Raw genomic sequence first — 18,918 nt, 5'->3', positions numbered from 1 at the left:
TTAATGCCCTTTCGTTTTGTTGATTTTAGCATCCCTTGAAGCTTTTTCTTTTGTTATCTCTTTTGTTTTTTGTTGGCTGTAAGAAAAGGAAAGGTTTGCCTCCTGTCCCAATTGGTGGAATGGGATCCCCCTGGACAGAAGTATACCTGGCTCTCCAGGCTCCAAAAAGTGCCTCAGTTGCAAGGCATCTATCCCAATGACTGATGGGCACTCACAGTGCATTTGCTGCCTGGGAGAAAAGCACAATCACAAAGTTGTGATTGGTGCCAGCAATTAAAACCCAGGTCCAGGAAAGACAGAGAGTTAAGGCTCAAACTCCTGCTCATGGAGTCTGTTCTTCAACCCCTGGAATCCTGGTGAGAACTCTCACTGCAACCACCTACTTCAAAGGCAGGTGATCCCAAAGAGATGAGCCACTCACTTAAGGCCGCTAAGAAAAGGTCTATGAGTCCCTGCAGCAAGCCCTGATCGAGCCAGAAACAATCTCTGGCTCCATCAGTATCATTGGTACCAACAGTGCTGAAGCCACCTAATACTGGTACCCAGGTACCAATCCGACAGAGTAAGTTGGTCTGCCCAAGACCCGATGTGCACGAGCTAAGTACCACCAGTACCATGGGGGCATGAAAGGCATAGAAGATCCATCCTGGGGAAGGCTACGTTGGCACGGACATCAGCACTGACCCCGGTGCTCATGGCACCAACAGCCAGGTCTACATCTCCGACTTCATCAGTGCAAGCCTCTTGGTACCGACATTCACCACCGGTACCATCATTATCTGCACTGCTGGATTTTCAGTGTGCAATGGATCTCTCACCCCCTACTCGGTCCCGGGCCCCGGCACCAAGTTCTCCCAGAGCATTGGACTTGCCGACATCTCCCTACCACGCACCACCTTTCTCATCTTTGGAGTGGGAAAGTGAGTGAGGACTTGGGTTCCCACTGCTCTTCTTACCCACCATATGGGACCCAATCTCACTGTGGGCACCAGACATATTGTTCACCTGACCCTAATCGTGATACTAGCCACCAGCTCTCTACCCTCAATGGCCATACTGGGACCCTTGGCAGGCTCAGAGGCAACAAGCCTACTGGTCCCCTAGCATGGTATATCAACAGGCAAGGAGGCACACTCCTTCAGCTGCAGCTTTGAAGGCTTCATAACCCCCTGAACAGCCAGGAGAGGACGTTGGGGCAGAGGAGGAAGACATTCCTCAAGTTCATTTCTTGTCATCCTCACTGGGCGAGGTGGTGATACCCCCTTCCTCCATCCATGGCTGATTTTAAATCATTCCAGGACGTAGCTCATGGGGTGAAAATACAGTTGCAGGAAGTGACTGAGCCTCACCACAAATTGGTGGACATTTTCATTCTTCTACCTCTGCTAGAGTGGCCCTCCCAGTTAATGAGACACTCCTGAACCCTGCCAAAGTCATATGGCAGACCCCCTGTGTCCGTCCTGCCGAAAGTAAACGTGCTGGTAAAGGACATGGAATTTCTGTTTTCCTACCTGTCTCCTAAGTACATCGCTGTGGATGTGGTTAATTCTAGGGACTGCCAGCACCAGTCTAAATCCACCCCATATGATCAAGGCGGGAATTTAGGGACCAGTTTGGCAGGAAGGCATGTTCATCAGCAACTCTCCAGTTCCGCGTAGCAAATTACCAGGCCATGTTGGCAAAATATAGCTATCAGAATTATATGAAACTCCCTTTATTGAACAGTTTCTGGACTCCCATAAAGACCAATTCAAGGCCATAAACAATGAGGACCAGCTGGTGGCTAAAACATCTCTTCAGTCCGCATTAGATGTAGCTGACATGGCGGCACATTCTATTTCCAAGGCCACTGTTATGAAACGAACTTTGTGGCTGCATTTGTTTGACTTCCCTAAAGAGGTCCAAACCACGGTGCAGGACCTTCCTTTTGAAGGGATGAAGTTATTCTCCAAGAAGACTGATGCATCTCTTCACACTTTGAAGGATTCGCAGGCAACTCTTCGATCCCTAGGGATGTACATGCCAGCCTACAAGAGAAAATACAGCCCACAGCCACCATTTAAGCCCGGTCATCACAGTGCACATCTCAGTACTCATCACAAAGAACTTATGAGCCGCAGAGGAAGAAACCGAGGTTCTCTAGGTGAAAGCAATCAGTACCCCAATTGACTGCATCTCAGCATTCCACCTTGAAGCATCAGTTTTGATGGGGTTGTTGAGGAGCCAGTAGAACACTCTACTTGCAACCTGACGTTGGAAGACCTTGCCCATCCTTCAGAGACCATCTTACCCCACTCTGCAGCACCTGGAAACAGATAACCAGATAACCTCCAACAAGTGGGTACTGGAGATTATCCAGAATGGATATGCCATCCATTTTTCCTCCCTTCCAAAAATCCTTCCCCGTCCTCCTTTAGAGACCCTTCTCATGAGTCTACTACATCAAAAGGTAAACCGTCTCCTCAGCATAGAGCTATAGAACTTGTGCCTGTACACTTCAAAGGCAAAGGCTTCTACTCTGTCTATTTCCTGATAACAAAGAAAAAGGGAGGCTGGAGACCCATACTGGACCTCAGAGCACTCAACAGATACGTTAAAGTGCGGAAATTCAAGATGGTCACCTTTTCAACAGTCATTCACAGCATTAGAGGAAGGAGATTAGTTCTCGGCCCTCGACCTTCAAGATGCATACGTCCACATTTCCATCATGCTGAGTCACAGGTGTTACTTCAGATTCACACTGGGCCAGGACCACTGCCAGTACAGGGTACTCTCTTTCGGCCTCTCATCGGCCCCAAGGTATTCTACAAAGTCCTTTCACTAGTGGCGGCCCACTTGCACTCTCAAGGCATTATGATTTATCGTGACACTGATTATCTTCTCAAGGCATGGTACTTTGCAGTGGCCCAAAGAGTCATTCAGGCCACACGGGACCTGTTTATGAATTGGGCCTACAGATCAACAAATAAAAAATGACTTTAACACCGGTACAGAGGCTAGAATTCATAGGAGCTGACCTCGACTCCTCTCAGGGAAAAGTGCTCCTGACATATCACAGATTTCTCAGTCTCTCCTCATTGATAGAGACAGTACAATCCAGCCCCCAAATTTCAGCCAGACATTGCCTCTATGTTCTGGGGCACATGGCTGTGGGCACATCGATTGTTGCTCATGCCAGATTACGCATGAGATGCCTCCAAGCATTGTTCAGTTTCGTTTACAGGCTGAAAAGAGACAATACAAGCAAACTTCTATCAATGCCCACCAGCGTCAGTCATGCTCTCCTTGGATTGGTGGAAGGATCCAGCAAACGTCCATATGGAAATCCCATTTGCTCAGTCTTCCCCATCTCTACTCCTGACTCCACAGATGCATCCCTCATAGGATGGGGTGCATATCTCAGTGGTCGCACAGCACTGGGCAAACAGTCCCCAACAGAGACATGCCTTCACATCAATCTCCTTGAGCTCAGAGCGGTCAGAAACACATGTGCTCACTTCTTCCCACTGATCAAAGACACATACACAAGGGTCATGACAGACAACATGGCCTGTATGTATTACATAAAGCGACAGGGAGGTGCCATGTTTCATTCCTTGTGCATATAGGCACTTAAACTATGGAACTGGTGCATCTCCTACAACATCCTAATATCAGCAGCCTACCTACCAGGAATACACAACATGACGGTCAACAGTCTCAGCCACAAATTCCCACACCATCATGAATGTGTCGGTAATACTACACAACATATTCTAACTGGGGGGACACCAGTAGTAGAACTGTTCTCTATTTACCAGAACAAGAAATGTCCACAGTACTGCTCCAGAGCGAGTCTCGAATGACATTCCATGGGATATGCTTTTCTCCTTCCTTGGGACAAGGGCCTTCTTTACTCCTTTCCCCCATTTTTTCTATTACTGAAGATCCTGTTGAAAATAAGAAAGAAAGCAAACATCATACTGATTGCTCCCACCTGGCCGAAACAGACATACCTGTCACAGCTGGCATTATGTCCACCGATGACTCTCCCAGTCAGTCCTTATCTCCTGTCGCAGAACAAGAGATGCGCTCTCCATCCCAGTTTGCAGATTCTGCGACTCAAAGCATGGCTTCTTTATGGTTCCAGCACATAGAGACATCTTGCTCTGAACAGGTACAGGAGATGCTGTTACAAAGTAGAAAAGAAATTACTCATCATACCTACCTTCAGAAATGGAGGAGGTTCCAGATCTGGTGTCAGCCCAGGGGTGTCACCCTTATTGCAGGCACCCTATCAGTTGTCTTAGACTACCTGTTGGCTTTAAAGAAGTCGGAACTCTCTATTAGTTCACTGAAAGTACATCTGGCAGCAGTTGCAACCTTCCACCAGAAGGTAGAAGGATAATCAATCTTTTCCCACCTGATTATGAGGAGGTTTCTTAAGGGCATAGCAAACCTCTTCCCCCAACCCAGGCTCCCCACTCTCCAAAGGGATCTCAACCTAGTGTTAAAAGGACTGACTAGATCCATTTGAACCAATGACCACTTGTTCACTAACTCACCTTTCCATGAAGAAGGTGTTCATCGCCATCACCTCTGCCAGAAGGATAGGGGAGAAAGCAGCTTTGGTGGCGCATCCCCCCCCTTTTACCTTGTTCTTCCCAGACAAGGTCACACTTAGACCACATCCAAAGTTCCTTCCCAAGGTAACTTCTGCATTTCTCATGAATCCGCTTATTCAGCTTCAAGTCTTTTATTCCAAACCTCATAAGGATAATAGGGAAGTCATCCTCCATACGCTCAACATGGGAAAAGCCTTTGCCTTCTATTTGGACAAGACAAGGGCTTTCATGAAATCCCCAAGACTTTTCCTATCCATTGCAGATAGGTCAAAAGGCACAGCAATCTCAGTTCAGACACTCTCTAACTGGGTCTCCAGCTGTATTAAGCTCTGTTACCAATTGCATAAGGTAGCTCCCCCATCTTCAATACTCACGCTTTCTGTGAGCTCAGTCTCCTCATCCTTTGCCTTCTCCAAGGGTATCCCTGAGCAGCTACCTACGCATCTGGAAGGAGCAACAGGGGAGGCTCTCTGATTCATACTGAGAAAGTACGGTAATCGGCTAGTTATCTCAAGTGCCAATACACAAATGCAAGAAACCTGGGAAACAAGCAGGAGGAACTGGAAGTCCTGGCACAGTCAAGAAACTACGACATGATTGGAATAACTGTGACTTGGTGGAGAACTCACACGACTGGAGCACTGTCATGGATGGGTATAAACTGTTCAGGAAGGACAGGCAGGGGCAAAAGGGTGGAGGAGTTGCACTGTATGTAAGAGAGCTCCATGATTGCTCTGAGCTCCACTATGAAACTGGAGATAAGCCAGTGGAGAGTCTCTGGGTTAAGCTTAGAAGCAAGAACAATAAGGGTGATGTTGTGGTGGGTGTCTGTTACAGACCACCAGACCAGGAGGACGAGGTAGATGAGGCTTTCTTCAGTCAACTTGGGAAAGTTTCCAGTTCATAGGACCTGATTCTCATGGGGGACTTCAATCACCCTGACATCTGCTGGAAGAGCAATACAGCAGAGCACAAACAATCCAGGAAGTTTTTGGATAGTGTTGCAGACAACTTCCTGATGCAAGTGCTGGAGCACCAACTAGGGGCCGTGCTTCTCTTGACCTGCTGCTGCTCACAAACAGGGAAGATTTGGTAGGGGAAGTAGAAGTGGGTGGCAGCCTAGGCAGCAGGTTGGTCGAGTTCAGGATCCTGACAAAAGGAAGAAAGGAGAACAGTAGGATACGGACCATGGACTTCAGAAAAGCAGACTGATGGGCAGGATTCCCTGGGAGGCTAATATGAGGGTGACAGGAATCCAAGAGAGCTGGCTGTATTTTAAAGAAACCTTATTGAGGGCACAGGAACAAATCATCCCAATGTGCAGAAAGAATTGCAAATACGGTAGGCCTCCAGCTTGGCTTAACAAAGAAGTCTTTGGTGAACTTAAACACAAAAAAGAAGCTTACAAGAAGTGGAAGCTTGGTCAGATGACTAGGGAGGATTATAAAAATACTGATCAAACATGCAGGACTGAAATCCAGAAGGCCAAAGCACAATTACAGTTGCAGCTAGCAAGGGACGTGAAGGGGAACAAGAAGGGTTCCTACAGGTATGTTACCAACAAGAGGAAGATTAGGGAAAGTGTGGGCCCCTTACAGAATGGGGGAGGCAACCTAGTGACGGAGGATGTGGAGAAAGCTGAGGTACTCAATGCCTTTTTTGCCTCTGTCTTCACAGACAAGGTCAGCTCCCAGACTACTGCACTGGGCAGCACAGAATGGGAAGGAGGTGAACATCCCGCAGTGCTGAAGGAACAGGTCCAAGACTATTTAGAAAGATTGGATATACACAAGTCAATGGGGCCAGATGCCATGCACCTGAGGGTGCTGAGGGAGTTGGCTGATGTGATTTCAGAGCCATTGGCTATTATCTTTGAAAGCTCGTGGCAATTGGGGGAGGTCCTTGATGACTGCAAAAAAGCAAATATAGTGCCCATCTTCAAGAAAGGGAGGAAAGAGGATCCAGAGAACTACAGACCTGTCAGCCTCACCTCAATCCCTGGAAAAATCATGGAGCAGGTCCTCAACAAACTGGAGGGTTGGGCCAAAAGAAATCTGATGAGGTTCAACAAGGACAAGTGCAGAGTCCTGCACGTAGGATGGAAGAATCCCATGCACAGCTACGGACTGGGGACCAACGATCTAGGCAGCAGTTCTGCAGAAAAGGACCTGGGGGTAACAGTGGATAAGAAGCTGGATGTGAGTTAGCAGTGTACCCTGGTTGCCAAGAAGGCCAATAGCATATTGGGCTGCATTAGGAGGAGCATTGCCAGCAGATCGCGGGAAGTGATTATTCCCCTCTATTCGGCATTGGTGAGGCCACATTTGGAGTATTGTGTCCAGTTTGGGCCCCCCTCTGCAAAAAGGATGTGGAGAAGTTGGAGAGAATCCAGTGGAGGGCAACAAAAATGATTAAGGGGATGGAGCACAAGACTTATGGGGAGAGGCTGAGGGAATTAGGCTTGTTTAGTCTGCAGAAGAGAAGAATGAGGGGGGATTTGATAGCAGCCTTTAACTACCTGAAAGGGGGTTCCAGGGAGGATGGAGCTAGGCTGTTCTCAGTGGTGGCAGATGACAGAACAAGGAGCAACGGTCTCAAGTTACAGTGGGGGAGGTCTAGGTTGGATATTAGGAAAAAGTTTTTCAGTAGGAGGGTGGTGAAGCACTGGAATGGGTTACCTAGAGAGGTGATGGAATCTCCATCTTTAGAGGTTTTTAAGCTGTAGCTTGACAAAACCCTCTGTGGGATCATTTAGCTGAGGTTAGTCCTGCTTTGAGCAGGGGGTTGGACTAGATGACCTCCTGAGGTCCCTTCCAATTCTATGATCTACACACACCTTTGCAGAACACTACGCTATCCTGGTGGATTCAGCAGCGGATGCCAAATTTGGTACCACAGTACTATCATCTGGAGTCAAATCTGATACAAAGTCCCAGGTTCCAGTGGTGGGCATTGCTCAGGAGCCATCTACAGTGGATCCCCCATAGGGACACTACTCAAAGAAGAAGAGGAAGTTACTCACCTTGTGCAGTCATGGAGGTTCTTCGAGGTGTGTGACGCTGTGGTTGTTCCATAACCTGCCCTCCTCCCTCTACTTTGGAGTTCTAGTAGTTGACTCTGTGGTAGACAAGGAGCTGAGGAGAGAATGCCCACGAACCCTGGCTAGCCTCGTGGCAGGCAGGGAGCAGCACATGCGTGGACAGGACAGTCCTCTACCAAAGTTCTCCGATCAGCAGTGTGGGGACACCGACACACATACAGTTGGGCACCCATAGGGACACTACAGTGGAACACCCATAGGGAACACATCTCAAAGAACTATCGTTACTGCACAAGGTGAGTAACTTCCTCTTTTGAATGGTTGATTCAGCAGCCCACCTTTGGGGATTTTCAGGCTACAAATTGATGTATTCAGTGGTTAGCATTGTGCCTGATGACCCTTGGAATGCCAGGAACAAGAATCAGTGCACTGATTCAAATCACTCTTGTGGTTGATATGACAAGAAAAGAGATTGACCAACTGAAATGTCCTTGTGCTCTGTAGCACTCATAATTTAGCATCCAGCAGAAGTAGTGCTATTGTGCTACTTCAGGCTTGTTCTTTTTAGTGCCAAACGGTATTGCATCTTAATAGCAATAGTGCCAAACAGTACTGCATCTTAATAGCAGTAACAGGCAGAGCAATAATGATTGGACTTTTCTTGTGGCCTCTCATATTATTAAAAAGAGACCTTTGATATTTTAAAAAAAGTAACCAGAGAGCATGTGATAAGACCCTCCTGGTAGTTGACTTAACTTTTAAAAAACACCAGCCTTGGTGAAGAAAGTTTAGACATCATCAGGGCTTTCTATATTTCTCTTGCTATTGTTAATGTTTCCGGTGATGAAATCACCATCTTCTTTCCACACATTGAGTAAGGCTGTGTAGAAGAGTAATTCTGCCATTTACTTGTGATTCCACCATATGTTTATAATCTGCAATCACATTCCCAGTCTGTTGGATTGGAGAAATGCTTATACATCTCAGAGATGATGTACACATGAAAAAACCTGAAGAATGTGAAGCACCAAGTTCTTCCATATTAAGTTCTAGGAAAGCTGCTTTTATAGTTAAAGGCCCTGGTTACTGCTTTATAGTGTCAACTAGGGCATGATAGAATTGAATCTGAACAGAGAGGCTATAAAGTCAGAAGAGATAAATGGAAGATTAGCATGTGCAATTGTTTGTAAATGGCCTCAACAACACTTACTGCTGTAGCCAAACACTTTAAAAATTGTTTAGATGTCAAAACTCACATACTTATGGGTGGTTTTTTTTCTTTTTTAACCATGTTTAGAACATATGCCATCAGAAGGATAAGAGATGCCTTCAGAGAAAACAAACATTTAAAGGATTCAGAAGAAATACAAACATTATTGAATGAAGGAAGAACAAAACTAGAGATTATTCGTCGGCAGGTGGGCATGCTTTATTTCATCTAATTTATTTAAGAATTGTAAAAAGCTGAATTACATGTTCTCCCATAAAGTTGTAAATCCCATGCCAGTTTACAGAAAGGAGAGATCCTGTACAGTAATACTATGCACAAATGGGAGGAGGCTGAGTGAGTAAGTGACTGTCACAGTATTCAGTTCTCCTTGATTGTAGGGATTTAATCATGAGCCATTAGTACTAATGGGATTTGCTGTCAAGATTCTATGTACTGTTCTCTAAACTCCCTTGCTGTTCTTTTTTTTGCTCTTCAGTCCACTGCCACAATGTGTTTGTCCTTTGCTTCCCCCTGTATTGGGTTTTCTCTTGCTCTCTTACATCTCATCTCCTAATCCCTTCTTTTCCTCCTTCCCCAATCACTGGCATGTTAATATGCTCAAGGAAATGCCAATAGCTTAAGTCTCCTGGACTCTGTTTTTGCCCAATTTGAGGCACAGTTTTGTAGAGTGTAGAAGCAGAAGCAAAGCCTTTACATTTTTAATAACTTTGTGAAAATATTTTTTGTCAGTTTGCGCCCCAGATATCATTGATTCCTGTCCACTGTGTTCCCACCACTGTGCACAGGGCTAGGGAGGACAGCGAGATGATTCTTTGGAACACACACCAAACTTCATTTTATACAAAATGTATGTTAAAAGGTTGCATCTTTAAGTCCCCTTACCCTCCTGCTTCAGAAATGGCGCCCAGCTCACCAGTTTCTTTCTGTCCTCGTGATTGTTTTATATTTTGAAAGCTTTCTTTCTAAGGAAAGGGGCTAGAAAGATTTTTATTTCAAGTGAAAGCTGAGGTTGTTCTTCATATTTATTTTTCTCATGTCAGGGAGGGTCTGAGACTGCAGGCTTTATAGGGCCAAAGGTCAGCTGTAAGTGAAAAAGCTGGAAGACAGGTTGCTAAGAGAAGTCAGCCAGTAACCATTCAATAACAGCAGACGAGTACGTCTGATGTTATTTATTGGAAGAAGGCTTGATCTTTAAAAGCATGGGGGAGGAGGATCCTCTCATATGAACTGCTGCTTGGTGCCAACAAGCTGCAATCTAATTCAAAAGTATCTTCTAATTTTGGATGCCTTAGCATTTAGGTTCTCAATTTGTCACCTACGACCCAGATTTCACTGGTACCATTCACCTAAATGGAGATGGTGGTGCTCAGGTTCTGCCTGTGTCAAGTTCAGTACCCTCAAAATGAGGCAATCATATTTAGAGGCCATGCTTGAGAAAATTTGGTCCTAAGTGATTTGGTCCAAGGTATTGCAGTATGTCTGTGACAGAGCTTGGAATAAAACCGAGCTCTCCTCATTCTGAATCCTGTGCTTAAATCATATAATATTTTTTTTAACAGAAGCTGGGAATGGGCAACAGGGGATGGATCATTTGATGATTACATGTTCTGTTCATTCCTTCTGAAGTACCTGGCATTGGTCACTGTTGGAAGACAAGGATACTGGGCCAGATGGACCATTGGTCTGACCTGGTATGGCCGTTCTTATGTGACTAGCCCTCCAAAATCTCAATGGAACTTTTCAGAATTGGGTCTTGGATCTTATTTTATATCTGTTGGTGTGATGGGGAAGGGAAGAAAGCAGTTTCTCTAATCTAGCTGTGGAAACATCACACAAAATTGGTTAGGTCTTTCAGGTGTATGCTTTTGTTGTTTTGCTGCCTAGAGAAGAAAGGAGCAGGAGAGATAACAGTGGCAAATTAGATTAATCTCTGTTCTACATTCCCACTATCTCTTTTGGTTCCTGTTTATAAAATAATAGGCTCATTTTTTAATCAGTTAGACACTAGCAAATACAGTTAAGTAACATTGCCATGACACAAAAACATCCAGCCTTTGGTTTGTATCTATGAAAAGATCAAAATATGTCAATGACTGTTGTCATGACATCAACAGAACCATTTTAATCCATTAATTTTGTTCAGTTTGTTACTCTAAAGTAATCACAAACAAATGAATTTAATAAGAAATAATCTCGTAATTGTCAATCTTGAAATAATCCTTTAAGGCCATATTTTGCCTTCAGATATGAATATGCAAATCCAAATGAAAATGGCTCAGGCATATAAAGGCAGAATTACACCTGTAGGGGGAAATTTTCAAAGGCACATAGGCACCCAATTCCCACTGATTTTCAGTTTGGAGTTTCAAATTTGAAAAATCTCCTTAATTTTTAATTGTTTAATACAAATAATTAAATCCATTGTAAACCAGCAGTCCATCAGCAAAATCATTTAGCGATCTATATTTTTCTCTTCTACAAAACCATTTGTATGTTTCTCAGTTCTATTGTTTAATTTGTCCTGACTATGTTCACCTTTACATCTGCTACAGGAAGACCTAAGTCAGTTGCTAAGTCTATAGCTTTTAAAACCTTTTAATCTCCAAGGGGTTTCTTTCATGTTCTAAGCAAACCTGCTGGTTCAAAAAAGTGATTAGTTCGATTGTATTTGAGATCCCTCTGTGTAAAATTTCAGTGAAAAATATATTATAAAAGCAGGGGATTTTGTAGTAGTGGAAGGGAAAATTCTTGTCAGATATGGAATATTTTCACTAGTTTGGAAGCATTATTTTTATCGAAGCATTTCTTTGCTGTCACCTTTTTAGATGTTTTCTTCTTTCAGACAGGATATAATCTCTCTAAGTCTGACTGTTGAAGGGTGTATATGTATCTATATATAGATTATATTTATTGGAGTAAAAATAATAGCAGATGGTATGCGGTGAGGCTTCTAATCTAATAGAAGAAAATGAGTTTAGCAAGTGAATTTCAGAGATGTCTGAGCTTTGTGGGGCTTTCAATGTTATTTGGGTAACTGAAGCTGAAATAGTCTCCAAACCAAATTAAAAATGTATTTCTAAGTAAGCAAAAGTAATTGTCAATGTTCTTTTGTGTAACAAATTATATACTAAGATGCTGTCAGCACTTCATCTATAAAGCAAGCGCTATATATTAAGAAACAAGTAGGCAGCCGCCTTGTCCTAAAGAACACATGTAAGTTATGGTGAAAGTACAAGAGACCTAGAATCTCTTCTATTCAGTGTCACAATTACAATCAGATGTTCTGTGAAAAACACAATTTTTGCATGACTCACATTTCTCTTAACATCTTGATTGTTTATTTTCAGTCTTATTTTAATTGAACAATTTAATTAATGAAGTGAACTGACATAAAATAATGGGCTTACATTTAAAACCAACCCTAAAACATACATTATATAAAGTGTTTTTATTTTCAAACACAAAAGCAATGAGGCAAATATTAGATGTAGTGTGCATTCTTGTAAATTTGGGGATTTATTATGATGTAGCACATCTGGTATTGCTGACTTTTTCATGGCATGTCGATAGAAATTAAATAATACCCCAGCTTGCTGGCAATTTGTTGTTACTGTGAAATCAAATTTACATGCTAATTTATGGTTTAGTCATCAAAGTGACCATTGAAATATAAGGTTCATAAATAATCATTTGAATCGGTTTAGTGGGAAATGTGAAATAGTGACAGATTACTGTCATTTCATGTCAGTTACCACAGGATTTTCCTGAATGTTTTAAAAATAGCTTTATAAAGCTAAAAAGTGTGGAGCAACATTAATCTCAACCTTTGTCTTCCCACACTTTCCTAGATATTGGTTTTGATTTGCAAATAGGCTGTGTAAGGGAGGGAACAGATCAGATTTTTTTCTACCCATAGTACATGGTATGGAGTTTTGTTTTTTTTTTTGTATCTGGTGTGCTAGCAGCAGAGGAGATTATTCGCTATAATCAGCATATTCTCATAATTAGAATAGTGGAAAAGTTGTAGCTGATAATGCCAGCATACAGTCAGCTCTAGAAGAGCAGGGTAACTTTAATATAAAATCCTTTGTATATGGATTATTGAAACAGAATGAGTTCTAGTGTCACCACTAGTGTGATATGGAATCTGCTACTTCCTTGTCAAACTAATTCTATTTATGCTCCCATGACTTCTCTGAAGAACTATCACTACTGCTTAAACATGAGGGGGATTGGAGAGGTTTCTTGGAAAAAATATTGCTTTTGTTTATATTCAGGGTTTATACAAGCCACTTTGAAGGCTCATTTGTATTGTGTGTGTGTTCAATTCCTAGCTAGTTCTCTTCGTGGTATCACAATTGCCTTTGAATTGCACTGTACCAAACTGAAAATCAGACTAGTGTGTTTTGGTTAAATGCTTCTGATAACCCACAAGACCATTTATTATTATTTGTTTTCCTCCTACAAAGGGCTTCTTTTTAGCCTAAAATTGAAACTGGAAGGCATTAGTCTTTTAGCTGTCCATTTAAGAAGGAATTACTCTGGATTTCCCATCAGATCTGAAGGCTACAGTATCAATCATTCTTGTTTTGGCATCATATCACTGAGGTACCCTTCAGTAAAAAGGTTTTGACGCCTCATTGCTTTTGCTTGTTCTTTCAAGTAGTCCAAACTGATGAGAATTGTACTTTATACAGAAGATTCTCTTGCAGGGTGACAAAAGATACATCATAAACTTCTGGAGGAGCAGTACGTGAGGGTTTCCCTGGTTAGCGTTAACTTGTGTTCCAGGTATAGATGTGCTCTGAGAGAACAGATGAGATGAGATGACTCCTCTCTTTAATATAGTTTGACTTTTTTTCTTATGCATATCAATGGGATTGTAAGAATGTTTGTGAGCTGTGCTTATAATACTAAGTACCAAGCACTTAAAACCTTTTTCATATTCACAGCATATTATAAACCTCTTCTAATCCTTGCAGTATTCTTTGGGGTAGGTAGGCATTATCCCCATATTATTGAGATGAAAACTGAATTACTGTTAAGTGATATAGCCATGGACTGTCAAAGTCACTCAGATCCCATTAGTCACTCAGAGTTCCCATCTCGCAGTCGTGTGGTTATGCCACACCGATTTTAATCTAGTAACTGTAACAGTCTTGTTATTTCTATTACAATTTACTGTAATTAGTTGACAAGGATATTTCATGTTCGAACTTCCGTTTGCATATTCTACAGTTAGAACAGTTCTCGTGGGCTAACCATTTGCTTTTTCAGTTACATTATATCCAGTGCAGCAGGACATATCCAGAGTACTTGACCGTCTTAATGCAGTCATTACCAATATGTCACTTCAGCAGTGTTATGGATGCAAGCGATGACTTGGTGTAACTGGAGATCATATCTGATCAATGTATTAGAACAGCACTAGTATTATTATGAATCAGTAATAATATATCTGCAGCATAAAGTGAAGCATAGAATATTTTTCTAATCTTTTCCTCATTTCAGCACTTCCTAAGTGATTTGGTTAAATGGCAGTCTTTTAGTACTGTATGCGTTGCTGTATTCAACATTTCATTTTCAATGTTCCAAGATTTTTTAGAGAATATTAGAGGGACATTGACAATTTGAAATGTAGTCAGTTTGAAAAGCAAAAGTTAAAGATGACTTAGATGCTGTACTTGATTTGGGATCCCACTGCCAATTTTTTGTGGTTTTCTCACCACATTTTCTTGTTGTTTTACACAAAGGGGGCTGTCTCAGTATATCAGGGAAACAATGTAACTGACTCATATAGAAACAAACTAAAAAAATTGAAAAATAAGTTTTTTTTCTCTGATCTTTTCAGTTCTAGTAATCTTAGGTTTTACTTGCAACGGTGGCAGGTAAAATATTTTTAGGCAGAAATGGGCATGTACTTTTAAAGCATTCAGAATGCTGGGTCCAATCTACAAAGTTTTTAATAGATTTGGAGTTGACCATCATATAGATCTTCTTAGTCTATTAAGCATTAGAGGTAGAATGCACTTAGCAGCAGAGCCTTGACTATGAAACATCTTGCTAGTAATTTTAATTTAAGTCTATAGATAAGATGAACATTTAGGGTTTTTTCCTCCTCTTGTTATGGGAGAGTTGCAAAATTATATAATATCTTTCATTATATAATGGCAATTCTGAAGCCAAGAGCACAGCATAGTTGGAGAAAGCCTTGAATCCCACATTTAAAAGGTAATTTGAACACCCACAATGTTGTTGAGAATTTTGTATGGATTACTCTTGATGTTGGGGGTCTGTGAACCAAAAGACTGAACATTTCTACTCCTACTGACAGCAAATTATCTTTGTACACTAATGAAGTTTCTTTTTATCAGATTTGCCACTGAGAAAGCAAGTTAAAAATGGCAAATGGATTTACTGCTTGTTTCAACAGGCTCATATGAATTGATTTTAACTTTTTAACTCTTGCATGTAATTCTAAACTGTACAAAGAAAAACTATAATTATCTCCCTGCCTGTAATTATCTCCCTGGAATTTAAGAACTCTATGCAACATAGAGTGATAAGATTGCTAACATAAGTTCTATATCTCTGAATGGAAAACCTGCTTTCCCGTTATTCCAGATAAACTACAGATTGGCTAGAGTGTATTTTCCTGGAAGGGAGAGGACATTTGTTTGTTTTTTCTTCTAAGCTTGTGTTTGACTTTCATCTTTCCCCCTCTCCCTCTTTTTTCCCTGCCCTTTCCTCAAAACCATTTATGTTGTTAACCTCCTTATGTGGAAACCAGAAACAAAAGCTGTCTTTTTGCTGTCTTGAAGAACCTTCAAGTGCGTTTCTGCAAGTCAGGAAGCAGAGTTATAGTCAGTAAGCTTGCACCTTTTTCCCTGAGAGTGATCCAGCATATTTCCCTGTTTTTGCTGGCCTGGGAAATGGAAACCCCAAACTTCATACTGAATCAAACTTTCCCATGTACCTACATGCTAACCCGTCCCTATTTAGATAGGCTTTTTTAAAAGCCTTTTTTATCACTTTTTCTCACTCTTTTCTTTTTGGAAAGTGCTCCCAGCTGCATAGATCTCAATGGAGTTAAAAAAGTGTGTCTGCTTTTCTCTACAAATGTACCTACTGATAGCTTTCCTTTCTTGGCATTTTACCTATCATTTTTGTTGTCAGAGATTTGTTATTTATTTGTATTACACTAAAGACAATCTCTGCACCAAAGAGCTTACAGTATAAATAGACAAATCACAAGATGGAGATAAAAAAGCAATGTCTTCATTTCACAGAAGAGAAACTAGATATTAAGAGACTTTCCCAAGATCATACAGGAAGTCTGTGGTAGAGCTAGGAGTTGAATCCAGCTCTCCTGAGTCCCAGTCCAATGCTTTAATTGCAAGACAAATCTTCCTATTCGTCTGTAATTAATTTGGATCATCTGTCTTTGAATTTTTTTAGGTATCCAAGTTTTTATCCTTCATTTGAAACGGAGCAAAATTTGTTTCATTCAAATTTCTGTTGAGTTCATTTGAAAGGAGAACAAAGAGGTACAAATTTAGGTGAAATGTAGCTGCCCTTATTTTATGCAGGCACCCTAGAAGCATGGAGCGAGACAGGAAGGCATAGACTGAAGAATTGATTAAAGCCTGCTTTACAAAGGCTAAATTTTCAATATTGTCCCTTGGAAAGAGGAGTATGTGTTCTCCTTGCTGTCATTTAACACATTGTGGTCAGTGAGGCAAGAAAAACCTAATTCTAGAATTTTGGAGGCGGGAACCAGAAGTTAAAATTAAAATGGAGAGATCAAATATCTAGCTAAAACAGTGTTTTGCACTATAATGTCAGAATATGTTCATTTTTTGTCTTTTAGCTGACCATAGCTTTGGAAAAAGGGATGGGGTGGAATGCAGGAAGTGAACTAAAGTAAGAGTAACTTTGAACATGCTTTGATAAATTGGAACAGAAATTCAGGTGGATTAATGTCAGGTCCTTCATGGGACATTATTGGCAAGGTAAGACCTACTTCTGACATGTTCTCAAATAGTTGTTTTATCTTAGCATGTGGTATAGTTTTAGAGAATATTTAATATTGTAACAGATGCAAAAGCCCAGAGCTGTCACAACAGTTTAATTTCAAACATATGAATATGTAGAAGTGTAACAGACATTATATCCCTCTTCAGGTGATATCACTCTTTAGGTTACACCTGTTCCAGTCTCCAGGGCAATGTTAGTCTTCAGATTTTCAATCTAACGCTTCCAATGGAAGACAAAGTTGCATTTTCACAAATGATTTGCTGCAGTTTGATCTGTGACTAAACTCCAAGTGATAGATTCTATACGTAATATTTATTAAATACAAAAACAAACCCTACATTAAAATAACCTTTAGGTTGTCACACCAGCCATCAAAGGCAAAGGCAATTCAGAGTTAAAGGGTGAAATCCTGTCCATCCAAAATAAGTGTTACCGTGGAAATGCCTATTTTAAAAACAAGCAGTTTACATTGGTAGCAAGTATCCCCATGAAAATTGACTGTTTTTGCAGCAGCTGCTTGTAAAATTAATATTTTTGGCCGTTTAAAGATTATTTACAATGATATAAAAGTGATTTGAACATTTTTTGGAGGTGCTCAGCTTCTCACTAGGTGACCAGATTTTCAAAATGGTTGGGAGGGTACACACTCATAGAGGGCGTTAGCAAAGCATGGTGGTGGTAGGTGTGAGGGAGGTTTACCTAGTAGAGATGAGGTAGGGAGAAAATAAGGGGCCCACCACTCCACCTTCCCTCTCACAGTCAAAATCTACAAAGCAGTCTTGTCCTCCTTAAAACTGTCTTAGACCATGATGTCTGCAAAAAACTTCACAATGCTTAAGCAGCTGGTATGACGAGACTGCTGCTTCTCATGCTGACCAGTGTTATCTCTTGGTTACCTTGTGCTCCTCCTTCTGTTGTATTCACCTTTTGTCTCACCTTTATACTTCAGTGTTAAGATCTTTAGGTCAGGCATCAGCTTTCATATATGTTTGTACCTAAGTCAGTGGATCTAAGGCCTCTATGCACTGCCACAATACAGATGAGTAATAACAACATAGCACTATCCAGAGTCAGTGAGCATTTGATTATGTGTGTGGAAGAGGGTTATCTATTCTAGAGGATAGTAAGGGTGCTCATTTAGGAGAGAGGACATCAGTTTGGCAATGTGTCAGTGGAGGAAGTCAGTTTTGGTACTTGCACTCAGCCAGCTGTCAATTTCGCCAGCTCAGCAGGCCTGTGGCTCCTTGAGATGGCTGGAATCTGTGGATAATTCCATTTTTGTAAGTTACAAGTAGGACAGACTCTGAAAATAGGGACATTTCTAGTTTTTGGTGACATGGTTGTCTACCTTTTATCCCCTTGAGCTTCCTACTTTGCTGTATCCAGTCCCAAGATTCAGATAAATACAACTTCCAGGTTCCATTGCAGCAGCATTTCAGCTGGATTACTTCCAAATGAAACCACCAGTGGCAATTGCACTCATAACTCAATTTAAATACAAAACTTTGCTGAGGAATAGTAGGCAGAAATAATTCTTATTCATTATAGGTCACTATGTATGTACCATGTTCTAATCTGGCTATCCAGTCTTATGTTGGTTATTTGTGGTTCTGATTTTGTGAAGCTGGATTTCTAGTGTTGAACTATGCCCATCTTAAAGCTAAGCATTTTCACCTTTTTAATTCATGGTGAATGAGAGGGGCCAGCCTGCAGCAGAGCAGAGTATTTATGGGAGGATTTGGATTTGTCAAACATGAGTTAACTCCCAAGAGTAACCAAGAAGAAAGAGTGGTGATTTGTTTTTGTTGCTAATTAAAAAAAAAAAAAAAAAAAAGCCTTTGCACATGGCTACTATTAACATTACAAATAATATTCATATCTGAATATGAATCTGACCTGGTCATCATTTTCCAATCATATATTTTGGGATAAAACGTTTTAAAGTCTGTTCGGTTCTTGGGGAGTTGAAACAAGTTAGAGCTACCAGGCTGCTTAAAAAAACTAGA

At 41.4% G+C, this 18,918-nt stretch overlaps 1 protein-coding gene across 3 annotated transcripts in view; it reads left to right on the top strand.

The window, feature by feature from the left end:
• The window catches only part of LYRM4 (LYR motif containing 4), a 148,922-nt gene that overhangs the window by 41,628 nt on the left and 88,376 nt on the right, over positions 1–18,918 (top strand). For all 3 annotated transcript variants that reach the window (XR_010922472.1, XR_010922473.1, XM_067562626.1), the window contains exon 2: positions 8,942–9,062. Coding sequence is in view for 1 of the 3 variants with exons in the window: in XM_067562626.1 (XP_067418727.1) it covers positions 8,942–9,062 (121 nt within the window). In the remaining 2 variants the exon portion in view is untranslated. The remainder of the gene's footprint in view (positions 1–8,941; positions 9,063–18,918) is intronic.

Source organism: Emydura macquarii, unplaced genomic scaffold (genome assembly GCF_026122565.2).
Source record: "Emydura macquarii macquarii isolate MOO-44397 ecotype Brisbane River unplaced genomic scaffold, CSIRO-AGI_Emac_v2 contig_2452, whole genome shotgun sequence".
NCBI lineage: Eukaryota > Metazoa > Chordata > Testudines > Chelidae > Emydura > Emydura macquarii.
This window is presented reverse-complemented; position numbering and strand designations above follow the sequence as displayed.